At 38.3% G+C, this 14,700-nt stretch overlaps 1 protein-coding gene across 2 annotated transcripts in view; it reads right to left on the bottom strand.

Annotated features, from left to right (window-relative positions):
* The window catches only part of cdh8 (cadherin 8), a 406,841-nt gene extending 396,736 nt beyond the window's left edge, over positions 1-10,105 (bottom strand). For both annotated transcript variants that reach the window (XR_014203789.1, XM_082162158.1), the window contains exons 1-2: positions 9,862-10,105; positions 7,889-8,378 (exon numbers count right to left, since the gene is read on the bottom strand). Coding sequence is in view for 1 of the 2 variants with exons in the window: in XM_082162158.1 (XP_082018284.1) it covers positions 7,889-8,146 (258 nt within the window). In the remaining variant the exon portion in view is untranslated. The remainder of the gene's footprint in view (positions 1-7,888; positions 8,379-9,861) is intronic.
* Between the last annotated feature and the right edge of the window lie 4,595 nt (positions 10,106-14,700).

Raw genomic sequence — 14,700 nt, 5'->3', positions numbered from 1 at the left:
CAAGAGCACCTGCTGAAAGGCAGATGGAAAAGGCCTTTTGTCTGTAATTGCGATTGTACAGTGACCTTGTGTTGTAATGGAAAATGCTTATAGCTCAAGAAATGCTCTTCTGTCAAGTTAAATCTTTTCAGACACATGTAGCAATCGCACGCACACACACACACACACACACACATTACAGTTCCTGCTCCAGCCTACAGGGGGGCTGCTGAGTATTGACTTAAACACACACACACACGTAGGTCCCCACTTGGTCAAAAATGTAAAGAACTTCACCATAACGTTTTTTTTTTTTTTTTTTTTTTTGCTTGATTTTTAACTTGTTTTAAAGCATGACCAACAGGGGACTTGAAAAATTAGCCCACTTGGCTCGGTGGTCCCCTGTTGGTGAGTGTGTAACGGCACCAAGGTCCCCTATTAGACAGGTAGACAAGTACACACACACACACACACACACACACATATACAAGCAGACCTTATTAATGGGGACGAAGACAACAACACAGAGCTATAGACAAGCTGTCGGGCTGGTCCGAGAGGTGTTAATGTGATCCCACAGCTCAGCTGGACGCTGTGCAGGGTTCTGGTGTTTTATTACAGCACTGTGCGGAGAGAGAGAGACACTGAGATAGACAGAGAGACAACAGACTTTGCTCAGCTCACCTAGCAATGGTACAATGGCTTTAAAGGCCCGCAGGACCCACAGCTCTTGGGTGAAATAACACATTGAATAAGAGGCATGAAATAGAAAGTACAGAACAAATTGTGCTAAATTTAATGGTGAGGCAATGAGAAAAAGAGAAGCTCTAACTTGTGTTCAAGGATTCTTGGATGTTTATTGATAATATTGCACTGATATGTAAACCACTTTGATATATTTATTTTGATAACAGTAAAACAGAACAGGAGTTGGTCAGTGGTTAAGCTCATGCACACAATATTAATTTGTATCTAGGCTTTCACTTCGTCATAGTCCAATCCTGCTGCCCTCATTATTTACAGCTTGATCTAATTAGTATTTGTAGGTATTTGTACCATTTATACATACATGTTTATACAATTGGATATACAGTTTAATACTGGACATATCGACAGCATCTAAGAATAAGAGTATGCACAGCTGTAGAAACAGAACATTTAAAAACAAAATGTGTGAATAAAATATTTGTCTTTTTTTTTTTATATATATTTTTTTTTTATATTTTAATTCAGCAACAATTAAACTGATTAAAGTAACAGCAAACAAAATTATAATGCTGTCAAATAATCCAGAAAAAAAGTACAACTGTTTTCACAACAATATTAAGTAGCACAACTGTTTTCAACATCGATAACAAAAAGAAATTCAGCAAATTAGAATGAGTTCTGATTACGTGACACTGAAGACTGTGTCTATAAAATGTGAATACCTGTGATTACTAATGAGATCACATTGTCATTACCTGTCCTATCTTCACCAGCCCTATCCATAAAAGTGGTACAAAGTTCAAAACAGAAGACAATCCATTCATCTCTCCTTCTGCATCACCGATGACACAATCCCAATCACAGGTCAGATCAAGAGCTTCAGATGGATGCAGTGGCCAGTGGTGATGATCAGCATCTCATTACTTCGGTTACTGATAAGTCCACTAATACCCCCGTTAGTGCCCACTCGCCGGGCCTTCAATCACACGCAACTGCTCGATATCCATTACAACCTGCGCTGCCTCCTTCCTAACCTGAGCAAATGCAGATTAACACACAAGACAGTCTCAGATCAGACTGTGTGTTGGCAGGGGTAAATCGTGAGGGGATCAGGAGGTGGACCTTTGATCTTCTAAAAATCCCCTCGTCTGATAGAAGCAAGGAATGAAGTTGTGTGATGCACCATAAGCATGTAATGGAATGGAAGGACCGGCTCATACTTCACAGCAGTATCCTGGACCCACTGGTTATAATCTTGTAACATTTATGATCACTTTAAGATTATCACACCAAACATTAAAGAGAGAAGCTAAAGAGCAATTTTCAGGTCAATACAAATACTGACACATCACATCTTAAAGGGATGGCTCAAACACAAATTAAAATGGCGTCATAATTGACTCACCCTCATGTCGTTCCAAACCTGTATTACTTTCTTTCTACTGAGAAACATGGAAGAACACAATTTAGAGACATTTCCATGCTATGGAAGTCAATGGTTTTTCAAAATATCTTCTTTTGTGTTATGCAGAACAAAATTTTTTTTTTTTTATAATTTTTTTTTTTTTTTTATCATACAGGTTTGGAATGACATGAAGATGAGTAAATTACAGTTTTCATTTTTGGGGTGAACAATACATTCAATAATAAAAAAGGTAAGAGCCAAAAAGGAGTTAACAGATGAAGTTAGTCAGACTTATGAATAGCTATATCTATAACCACAACAAAATAGAAATACTTTTCCAAATGCTAGTCTAATACATCTTATCACATCAATACATCAATCCAGAATATGTAGTTTCAAGTGTGAATGTCTATTTTAATTGTCTCACGCAAAACTCAAAGTCTCAAACAAGCAAATCCATGATTATTTAATCTTCATAATCACTTACTATATTTGTATGTTTTTGTTTCCAAAAGAACTGATTAAAACATACACACACACACACACACACACACACACACACACACACACACACACACACACACATACACCTCTGTGACCTTACTCTCACAAGTTGTGTAACATCATCCAATCGGGATATAATTTACTTGATAAAGTGCTTTCCAGATTTGTATTCAACATGCATCAGATGCAAAATGTCTGTGGGTGGTTCGTAGGCATGCAGTCTGAGGCTAGGTGACTGGTAAACAGGTTCAGTTACCTGAAAGTGAGAAGCTGTAGCATTTTTCAGAGCACCAGAAACACGGAGCAAAACAGCTGAGAGTTAGAGCTGTAACTCTCCAGAGTGGATCAGTGGGAGGAATATAGATAATTCATGAGGTGTCAAGAAGGTTGAACAGGGCAAGTACTGTTCTGTGGTCTAACTTGCACCACTCAGTACAGACTGTGACCAGGAGCGAATGAACCAGAGAACTGCTCATTGTGCGCATATATTACGATTGTAGCAATACAAAAGGTCGTACTTGTTGTGATCAACCATAGCTTCATCAAGAAATCTTCTGAAACAATCATTGAGATATTGTTTTCCACAGAGATTATCTCTCCTTGTAAAAGAAGGAGTAAAACAGTTGGGACAGTTTCAGTGGATTCCCAGCAATGTGTCATGGTAGCAAAAAAACAAAGTGGCAGTTAACAGCAAATCCCATCAAAGGCAGCACAGAGAACATGAATCGATTGTCCGTTTCAGGGATTCACGGCACCTTACATTCAAACTGTCACAATATTTTTCTTTTCTCCATAGCTATAGGGCACACTTACAAATGCCACTAAAGCATTTTTAGAAACCAGCATTTCTACAGTGTCCCTCGACTGTAAAACGGCTATTTTATTTTGGAAGTAGAGAAGTGTAGCTTTAACGCGGACCAACGTTAGATTTATATCCCTTCTTAGCTCCAGTCATTGTGCTCAGTGAAACTAATCCACTCTGGCTTTCATTACAAAATGACAGAGCGCTACTAATTAATATTTGATAGCAAAGTTATTCATATTTAATATTGTAATGTAATTAATAATAACATAATGAATATTTCAGGGTTAAGTTGTAGGCTCGCATTTAATGAAGCGTTGGAGAATAATACTGTGCTCATACGCTTATTTACATGGATGCATTATTGCTTAATTTGTGTTGAATGGAGAAAATGAGAGATAATAATATGGGTTTAAACTCAAAATGGAGGCATGCCTTTATGTAGGCCAAATCTGTGCTGGTAAATGTCCCTTTAATTTCCTCCCTCCCCCTTAAAAAAAAAAATGTCCCAAAATCATAGAATGAGCAGTTATTCTGGCTTTAATGCTGAAATCAGCTTCACAGTACACTGGACATCAGCATAAAGAAGACATGTGTCAAATCAACTTTGCTTGAGCAAAGCACAATTTCTTGATATATCTTTCTATAATAAATAATAAAAGTAACAGGGAATGTCTAAAGTCTGGCTGATGGCTTTCCAGTTCATGCACACTATCTATCAAGTGTTGTCATTCCCTCCTTTAAAGCAAACAAATATCCACAGACACCTTTTCTTTTGTGAATAAAGAATCAATGCCATTCTCTTGTATTCATTCCCAGTGATCTTGTTCTTTAGCTCGGATTTCTAAATACGAATCACATATTATCCATTCTCTTTATGCTACAAACACACATAATCCCATCACTGATAAGAGCACATCATGGTAAGACAAGACATCACACAGCAGTGCTATTCATTTGTGTAGAGTACATCTGCACTCCAAAGAAAATAATGATGTCCATTGTGATTAGCCATCAAAACACGCTGCAGCTAAAAGAGGGGGAACAAAGCCATGTGTGAGATAGCATCTAACTGGCATATGCTGTAATAAAACTGACAATACTTTAAGTAGACACATCCATGTCACTCTTTGTTGGGCAAAGACTACAATTTGTTCTGCTCTGCCCATCACTGTTATGAGTGTTTATATAAAAATGTCCTGCATTCAAATGTAATACAACTACAACTTAGTTAGAAATCCCATGTGCAATCCATATATTAAGGATATAATGGATTTATAGCTAAATAATACAGTGGTCATTTTGTTTCATGTCCGAAATAATTTATTTGTGGTTAAAGCTTATGAATGCAAAACAGTAGACCGGGGCTATTTGTTACACTGGGATGCAGTGCTATTTCTCAGTATGGTTTTGACATAATAGTCCAATTACGCAAAATAGATTACATATAATTTTTGCAAATTGTATCCTACAAACCAAAATTCATACAAATAAATGTGTTTTAAATGTGACAAATATTAGAAATGATTTTTGATGGCCAAAAACATATTTTAGATTTATTACATTTGAACTGTTTCTGATTCATTTTACTAAAAAGTCTGTTTAATGGAAGGTTATTAAAACTTACCGCATGTAGTGTACTAATGTGTACCGCAAGGTGTACCAAATTTAGACTAGGTAGGTACACAACTTACTTTTACACAAACTTTTATTGAGCAAGGTGGCATTATATCAAAAGTGACAGCATAGACTTGTTACAGAAAATGTCTACTGTTTTCTATATATCAAACCATTTTTTTTTTTTTTTTTTACCACGGTTTCTGAAACAATTATTTCTTGAGCAGCAAATCAGCATATTAGAATGATCTCTGAAGGATCATGTGACATTGAAGAATGGAGTAATGGCTGCTGAAAATTCAGCTTTGCAATCACATGAATAAATATACATTTTTTATTATACTTATTGTTATAATCTGTCACAATGTTACTGTTTTTACTGTATTTTTTTTCACCAAATAAAGGCAGACTTAGAAGACGTCTTTCAAAAACATGTTAAAAATATTACCGACCACAAACTTTTGAACGGTAGTGTAAGTGTCTACACAGAAATTGACTTTCAAACAAACCCTTAGAATTACTATTAGAGTAAAGAGTGTGACAGCTAGCCCTGGATTCCCCTATATATCCACAACCACCTACAGTCTTGTTAAAGGAGTTTGGCGTGTGTTTGCCGCACCTTTCAGAACCAGGTGATGGTGAGCTGTATTTCCAGTGAGTCAGACCACTGAGACCACCGAGACCATGTGAAACAGTGAGAAGCGTGCTGTCATCTACCGTAGCTAACTCTTCCTCTCCCTTCCTCAGTCTCTCTCTCTCTCTCTCTCTCTCTCTCTCTCTCTCTCTCTCTCTCTCTCTCTCTCTCTCTCTCTCTCTCCCTCTCCCTCTCCCTCTACTGTCTCTCTTAGCCCTGCCATGCCCACTTCTACACGTATGCTAATCGTCTCCTCCGACTGGCAGCTGGTGCTCAAGGGGAGTTCGGGCACTGACAAGACAGGAGCCGGGTGTATAATTAAACATCAGACCGACACGTAATAAAAGCTAAAGGATGAAATGAGTGTAATCTCGGCCTGAGGTTCCTCGGTAATCAGCCCACAACCACATGCCTGGCAGAGATGGCAGGAAAAGGAGAAAAAAAAACATGCTGATTCGAATGACCCATTTGAATCACACACCTCCCACTCTTTATTTGATTCATTTTTTAATTAGAGAGACAGAGTGAGGGAGGATTGCAGATCTTAGGTGATGGAGTGAGGCGGTGAGAGAGAGGAGCAGCGTTCAATCTCTTCTAACAGCATGGCTTCCTATCTCGCTGCAACATGGAACTTATCTAAGCTCTGCAAGCCATTCTCTTGAGCACTTAACCTTGTGGTTTGTTAAAAAAAAAAAAAAAAAAAAAAAAAAAACAGCAATAAAAATGAAGCTCAATCAATACTGGACCAACCAATGAAGCAGAGTACAGACTGCACCCCTTATGTCCAACCATTCACCTCCACTCTCCATGCATTGTCCTCCTACAGGCAATCATTCTGTTCACCGGCAAAAATACAATACTCCATGACCTTAAATACAGCACAACACATTAGAGAAGAGCAGAACAGCACATCACCGTTTGAGCGCTCCCAGCAGTCTCCATCACACACAGAGAGCCCTATAGCATTGTGAAAGTGTCAGTCTGAAAGCATCATATTCATTTGCCCTTATACCTTGGAGATCATCACGGGGGGCCCATTTGTTGTGTTTGTTTATGCATTTCTGCTGATCAAAAGCTACGGCAGAATCCAACAAAGGCTGCTTAATTGCAGCTCTTGAAAAATGTATGCTGCTCTTAAGGACTTTTTTGTGTCAAGCCGATATTGGGAAAACACAGGTGTAAAGGCCACATGAGAGCACATGTTTTATTCACATGCCTGAGTGACAGGAGGGGGGAGGGCAGAAACAGTAGAGAATCCAAGCGAGAGGCCTTAATTAGCTGAGGTCCTGCCAAATTTTGGACACACAAAGGATGTTATTTTCCACCTCACTGATGGTGGAGATGGTGTTCATTTGGTGCAGTGAAGCTAATGCAACCTTACAGAAAACTTATTTATTTATTTTTATTAAAAGTTGTTTTAATTAGAAAAATAAATAAATAAAATTATAACTATATATATATATATATATATATATATAACTTATAACTATTATATATATATATATATATATATATATATATATATATATATATATATATATATATATATAATAAAAATGATGTCTTAAGAGAATTTTCGATTAACAACTAATTACTATGAAAGGTCAAATCAACCTTATAAAAATGTGTTCTCAATGAAAGGTAGTAATATGAAAGATTCATCTTGTTTGAAGAAAAAACTAAATTATATTTTGAGGAACGAGCATTGTCTTGTTGGCTACGGTAATGTGCAAGTGGTTGGACAAGCATCGTGCCAGGTTGGGCTCCCGAGGTTCACGCTTGCAGTGATCTGTGAACAAGCTGCTTTGGCCTGCTCATACTGCAGTCCTCTCAGGACTCAGAGCTCTCTGCACAGGTCCGGTGCCAGGTCACTCTCCTATCCCCTAATTATCTCCATACCACTTCACCTCTCTGCATACACACATATGCACGCAGCATGCTGAACATTACAGCTATAAAATTATATTTGGGGCAACCCTTCATACTATATGCATTGTAGAACTTTCTCAGACTGTGAAATACAACACCATGCATAAATTAGCATCCAGAGCTGTATTCTCCTAATTGAACTGTAAAAGATGGAAAGTGTGCGAGAGTCAGCAATGCCAACCTTGCCCTCTTCTTCACGGCAATTATTGCTCCTTCACAAAATGTCAAACGAAAAGGCATTGAGGCAGCAGAATTAATGTTTCCACATGATAAGTAAGCTTAATATTCAGCCGACAATTAGACTACTCACCCTGCCAACCAGAATTGGATCGGGTCCAGAGAACTCCTCCAACACAAACATTTGATTCCAAACCCATCCTCTCTTGGCACGACTGAGGATTCTTTGTCCTTCGCTTGGCCGGTTTCGCGGGATCATGGCTGATGCCGTTTGTAAACTTTGTGACTGATTGTTTAACGAAGCCATGGAAGAGTACGGCACACAAGTAATCCATACTAGCAGGAGAGAAGTCCATAGATCTCGCTGCATCTCCTCTCCTCGTTTTAGCATTTTTGTAATATTTTCTTTTAGCCTTTTTTTTCTTTTGCTTCCCCTCCAAAATTCAGGGGTTGACCAGCTGACAAACAGCTGAATGGTTACTCTTTTGTTCTACGTATCCCCCAGGTTGAGTTCATGTTGTGAGGAGGGTCACGGATGTACTCTGATCTGTCTCCAGAACACAGAGAAGGAAGGTGCGCTGCAAAATGTGACATCCATTAGTTGGTTCATCAATGTAAGAGATCTAGAGGGGAGAGACAAATGCAGACTTACAGGAAGTGCATGTAAATAAAACTGACAAGCTTGAGGAGTGAAGTCTCAAGGTCAGTTTGATATGACATCAGAATGCCAAATAAACAAGTCAGAGCACATCTGTCTTCTATAGGAGTATATAGTACAACGCAAACATAAGCTATTGGAAACGTATAGGAACTATAAAATCAAGCCAATTAATGTTTCAGATTGCAATGCTTGTTATGTGAAAACAGTCATCCTACAGTAATTTTGAGGTATAAAAAGAAAATAATTTCCGACACATGACTGCAGCATAAAGTATAAATGCTTGAAAATCACAGGGTATAAGAAAAACAGTATCTCATCATGCTCATGAGCTGCTTTCATTTCCCAAAACCAATTGCTTTCAATGCCCTTGACATATTACCACAATACGGTATAATTTAGAGTTTGCAGAATGATAAAAAAAAAAAAAACTCGATTTATATATCTGAAAACATAACATGATATAACTATTTTTAACAATTTACTCTGCAATGCTTATAAGAAGACAGTCTGTACTTACACTTTTTTTTTTTTGCTATAATTTGTTCATACACTTGATTTCAATTCAAATACAAACAGCAAGTCCTTTTTTTTCTTGCTTGGTTGACCATACAAAAATCATAATCTGCATTTCACTAAACCGGATTATTTAGCTGAATGGTTTCAAGCAGCACCCTCCGGAGAACTCTGTTATCTATTATTTCATATGTTCCCAGGCATCAATAGGCACCAGTAAGAAGGTTAAGATAAATTCAGTCTTTAATGCAGTACACAGCAGACAAGTACATGTTTGTTTTCTGAAAGAGTTGTGCACACAATTAATTAAAATAATTGACCTGTTTGCAAGTAAGCAAGCCACACATTTGAAACATGCACCGCTTAGTCTTCCTTCCACAGAGTAACTTCAGCGAGCAGTAAAGCTTTATTGCACTCTAACACCATATAGAGACTCGGCGAGCAAAGACGATGCTTAAATCACTGGCGGTTTCAGCACCACCAGGAGTGGACAGCTCCTCAAAAAAAAAAAGTCGCTTTACTATATTTATGGTCGCTTTCTGCCTCTTTCGAATGAGTCGCATGATTCCGATACTTAAAAGCAGAAAATTATACTCTAGAAGCAGTAGAGAACTGCAAAACACACATGGCACGACGAGTTGACCAAGTTGATTAACCAAGACGTTCGCAGACCACGTTCTTCTGTAAAGTGAACACAATTAATTCGATGCACGACATTCCTGAACGATGCAAAACAAATGATGGGCAACGGGAGCTTATGGTCTGGTCAGCAGGCTGTCAATCTGTCTCGCTTTCGGATCAATCACTGTAGCGCAAACAGCATCAAACGAAACATCCAGTATTTCATGCGAGTAAAAATGCACGCGCCTTCCGCCAAACAACACACTGTGTAAAACCTGTCCTCCGCCTGTTAATAAGTCTTTAGTACTTACTGTATATCATCCGGACGTTCGTTCCATGTCATTCACAGGGGATAGAACATATCAGAGAAGGAAAATAAAAAGACGTGACTTGTTTCGCAATATTGCTGGTACTTGTCTTTTTTGCAAATTATCTGTCAAATGAATATAGTCAAGAAAATAATAAGGAGAATAAGTTGACAGACGCGGTTGGGAAAAATTAGGATCCGTAGAGTTTAGTGGCTTGGCGTTGACAGGGTGTCGGTGAGCTCCGGCAAGCCCGCTCGCTGAGTGGAGGAGTGAGGAGAGATGGACGAGAGGTGTTTGGTGGGAAGAGCCTCCCCTCTGTCGCGCTCATTGGGCTGATAAAGAGGCAGGTCCTCAGCCCTGGCAATGAATGCACGCGCCCTACCTTGGGAATACTGAACTTTTATGTCAGTGCGTTGGTGTTTTTCCCTACCTTTATCAAACGCATTCGGCTAACAAAGCATCCATACGTGTGACGCGTCTGGACACTTTTTTCCGTCTCATTCCAGCTCGTGCATGGAATGCAATGAGATTTAACATACTGTTTAAGCATCTCATCGCCACAATTCATATTTTGGCCAGGTCAGGTGAGCAAATTAAACAATTTTCACTTTTAAGTTATTTTCGCATTGTACAATCATTTTAAATAGGCTATACCACATTCTTAAAAGTAAATTTAAATGTTGGCGTGATTGCATATTTTTATGTGATGCAAATATGCTTTGCATTACGCAATGCTAATTGTAATTCGGCGCCACTGCAGTCAATTATTTAAGACTTCTTTAAAACACTTAAACAAACAATGTTTTTATTTGTATTTCTTCTAAGACACGTTTATAAAATATACTTAAATGTCCTAATTGATCTAAGGCCTAATAGTGGCTTAATCTAAGCCTTTTCTGTGAAACCAGGCCTGTATAAAAAATTAGCCAATACATGCTTATCATGATTTCAGTCTGAGTCAGAGCCGTTGTTTTCCAAAAGTCTAGACTGAGATCTTATTTTATTTTAGAACATGTGAGACTTTGAGAGATTCACTGTGGCAATGAGGGATGAAATTTAAAGCTTTTTGGAATAAAATGAGGAATAAAAATGAGTCGACTAATCTAAAACAAAAGACTCCAGATTTTGGCATTAGGCACCCAATCTTACGATTTCATGTTTAAACCTATAACTATACAGCTAAATGTTCTGATCACACTGGATACATAAACAATAATCTGCTGTTTTAGTATCTTCACATGAGACCCTGAATTGATGCTGTGAGGAGCTCTGTTAAATATCAACTCCTAATAAGCTGAATGCATTATTTGCAAACATTCAGCCCAATTTACTCTAAGAGAAAATGCATTGAAATAAACCCGCCATCTCCTCAGCATTCATTAGTGCACACAGGATTTATCTTGACATGTGTCTTGTCCACATGAATTGAAGACTCTTCAGGTCGAGATACAGACAAAGCTCCGCTTCAACTGGCTCCCTCTAGTGGCCAAACATCAAGCAGACATCAGGAGTTTTCTGGACTGAGGTCAGTTAAACCTCAGAGATTAAACCTTGCAGATACAGATGTTCAATAAAATCTTAGCCTCACTGCAAGATATTGAGACATCTGTATAAAAAAAAATAATATTAATAATAAATGCATATACATAATTGCACCCATCATACAACACCTGCAAGTCACAGCAGCCTTCACAGATAGATAAAACAAGATATTGGTCATAATAGTTCAGATGCCAAATCTTGAAGATGGTGATGATAATGCTTGAGAACCAAAAACTATTGTTATCTACATATTATCTTAATATTACTCAAATATGTAGTAATATTATAGAGTATACTAGTATTCCTCAGCCATTCTGCTACATTTTTAAGGCTCGAAAAGGGCTGCTTTGCTACAACTTATATATGTGTATATATATATATATATATATATATATATATATATAGAGAGAGAGAGAGAGAGAGAGAGAGAGAGAGAGAGAGAGAGAGAGAGAGAGAGATTTATTCCTCACCCTTACATGGATGACAAAGTCACAATGAGCACCACAATATCACCATTATCAATCACAATCCAAACAATGTAATTTATATCCCTGGTTTTTCTTTACTAATTTTATAGTTTACTTGTGGTGGTCACCTCACAAAATGATCATGGGTATAAAACTGCTCACATTTGCATCATGCCCGACATCCTATTTAACTCTATTTCAGTTCTGCTGCGCAGTTTGTCAAACTGCTCTCCAGTGGTTCTTTCTCTCTGTCATTGATTAATTCCACTGACACAGCCTTTACCGGTGATCAAAATATCAGACGTCTTCTGAAAAAGGCAAAGTAAGTGAAGGGGAAACGGTCTTTACAGCCCAAGCTTCCTCAATCGATCATTGGTTACTACATTGTCAGTGGAATTAATCACAGGCCTGGTGCGCCGTGAACTGCTGGCACCCTTCTCCACACACCTCAGCCCTGTCATTTGCAAATGGCGACAACAGGCTCTGCAAACAAACAGGAAACAAGCCGTGATTTATTCATTTGTCTCTAAATTTACATCAAATCATTTAGAGAGGCAATTACTTGGGGATTTTCCCAGCTGTTTCACATAGATGTGAGGTTATGTCTAAAACAATTGTCTTTCTTACTGAAGACTTTTTCCTGCCAAGCATTCTAATCTCTTGTGATTCATAAATCATAGTGTTGGCATGTCTCAATATTTTGTACCCTCATGCTTCTTTCAATATGGCATATTGGAAGCAATTTATAGTACTCTTCAAAGATGCTAAAAATGCATGCAAAGATTATAAATAAATACACATAGAATTTATAAATGCCCTTTTTCATATCTGTGAAATGTCTGATGCTCATGTTCAAGCATGTGCAGTATTTAATGACATGCAGTTGTGCAACTATTAACTTTTCCACAGCTCTGGTGGTAAATAAGCATCACCGTTGGACTCTCCATTCAAAACACAATCCTACAAGACAAGAAGATAATGGACTGTGTTTATCGATTTCACCTCAACCAAAGCAAGAACGAGACACTATTCTTTAAAGAGCCGTCTCAACTGTATAATAACGGTTTCAGGTGGATGACTCTCCATCCCTGCAAATTGAGTGTTCATTCAGTGTAATAGAATCTCTATGACACAAATAACAAATAAAGTTACGCGGTCTGACACTAGAAAAAACCTATACAGCAACCTCTTTCTATCTCTATCCTAACTTATTTATACCCTGGAAATCCAGAGTTCTCGCGAGAGCACAATTTGAATTTGCTCAGTGAGTTACTCTGGCATTGAGTAATGATGCTCATTAACTATGCCCTTGTAGCCGAGCTGCACCAATCACATCGGTGTATCTGATATAGGCGGGCCAGAGGCGAGCTAAACAGATGACGACAGCGCTAGTGACAGCACAATCACGACAGTGATTGGTCGTAGTATTTTCCAATTGCGTGCAGTGAGATTTTCAAATGCACGCTTGGTGCCGCCCTTCGAGTTGGGCAATTTTCATTACTCAATTTCCAGGCTAACTTATTTAAGGGGATGAGTAAAACTGGATTTGAATTTCCTGAAAGAAATGCAAGCGCTTGTAAAGCAGCAAAAGATCAGTGTTCAAGTTTTAGGAAAGATTAGATTTCATTGGCTTTGGTTCTGTGTAAATGATTTTATGTAAATGAAAATCCAAATCAGAGCTGCTTTGCCATTGTCATGACACTAAGCAAATGTCTTGTTTTCGGTCAGCTGTGCACAAGTATCTACACTGTAACTGTGCCTCATAATGGCAGGTTTAAACAGATAAAGGTGGGGTAAGCAATATTTGAAAAACACTGTTTGAAAGTTGGTCGCACAGACACAACAACAAACAAGCAGCCAATCAGCTTTAGGGGGCATGTTATGGTGGAGGAGAGAGAACAAGCAAGAGGAAGATTTGAAGAAAGACTGTAGAAAGAGAGATGGCTGAGAGACATTACAAAAGAGAAAAGCTCTAAGAATACCACTGGAAAATGAAGGGTTATGATCAGGAAAGAGCTTTAGGACCCGCATTAATATTAGAAAAGCTTTCCAGAGCTAGAGAGAGCGAAGCGGGAAGGCCTGAAAACAGACGTGGAAGTTGCTTTGATTCTTCTCCATTCGTGAGTAACTCTGGGTTTGAGTGTCATTGTTTGTCTAGAGCTGCTGTGCTGTTGGCAACTAACAACAAACTCTTGCTTACATTTACTCTTTTGTACTGTTTGTTAATTTGTTGTCCTTCCTTGTCGTTGATTCACTTCTGCAACAATAAATAGACATCCACTCTTGCATTTCGTGAGGCCAGCTAGTGAGAGTCATGCAGGCTGATGAATGCTAGAGAATGCGTTGTTTACTGTTTAGCGTCCTTGTTAGTGCACCAGCCTCGCATGCATGCGATCAGGGTTTGAGACCGACTCGGAGCAGGGCGGTTAGGATTGGAGGCGGAGCAATGAAGAGAGGGGTGTGTTTGTTTGAGTTGATTTCAAATATCAACAATATTCAGCAACAACTTTGAGAAATAACACACTGCACCATACACATATGCAAATTTTACAGTGATCACTTAGAACATGCAAAATTGCTCATTACGTCACCTGTGATGTTTAGATCCTCTATTGGTCAAGTACCCTTTAGCTATGCAAATTTGTAGGTCAGCTCACACCAAACAAAACTTCTTCATGTGCTTATGTTTCTGATCTCTCACATTTAAATCAATGGAAAAATTGCGACTTTATTTCACACAATTCTGACTTTATATCTCGCAATTCTGACTTTATAACATACAATTGCGACTTTATATCACAATTCTGACTCTATATCTTGCTGACTTTATAAG

The sequence above is a fragment of the Leuciscus leuciscus genome (assembly GCF_965113295.1).
Source record: "Leuciscus leuciscus genome assembly, chromosome: 2".
Lineage (NCBI taxonomy): Eukaryota > Metazoa > Chordata > Actinopteri > Cypriniformes > Leuciscidae > Leuciscus > Leuciscus leuciscus.
The sequence above is the reverse complement of the archived record's forward strand: the minus strand, read 5'-3'. Positions and strand labels throughout refer to the sequence as shown.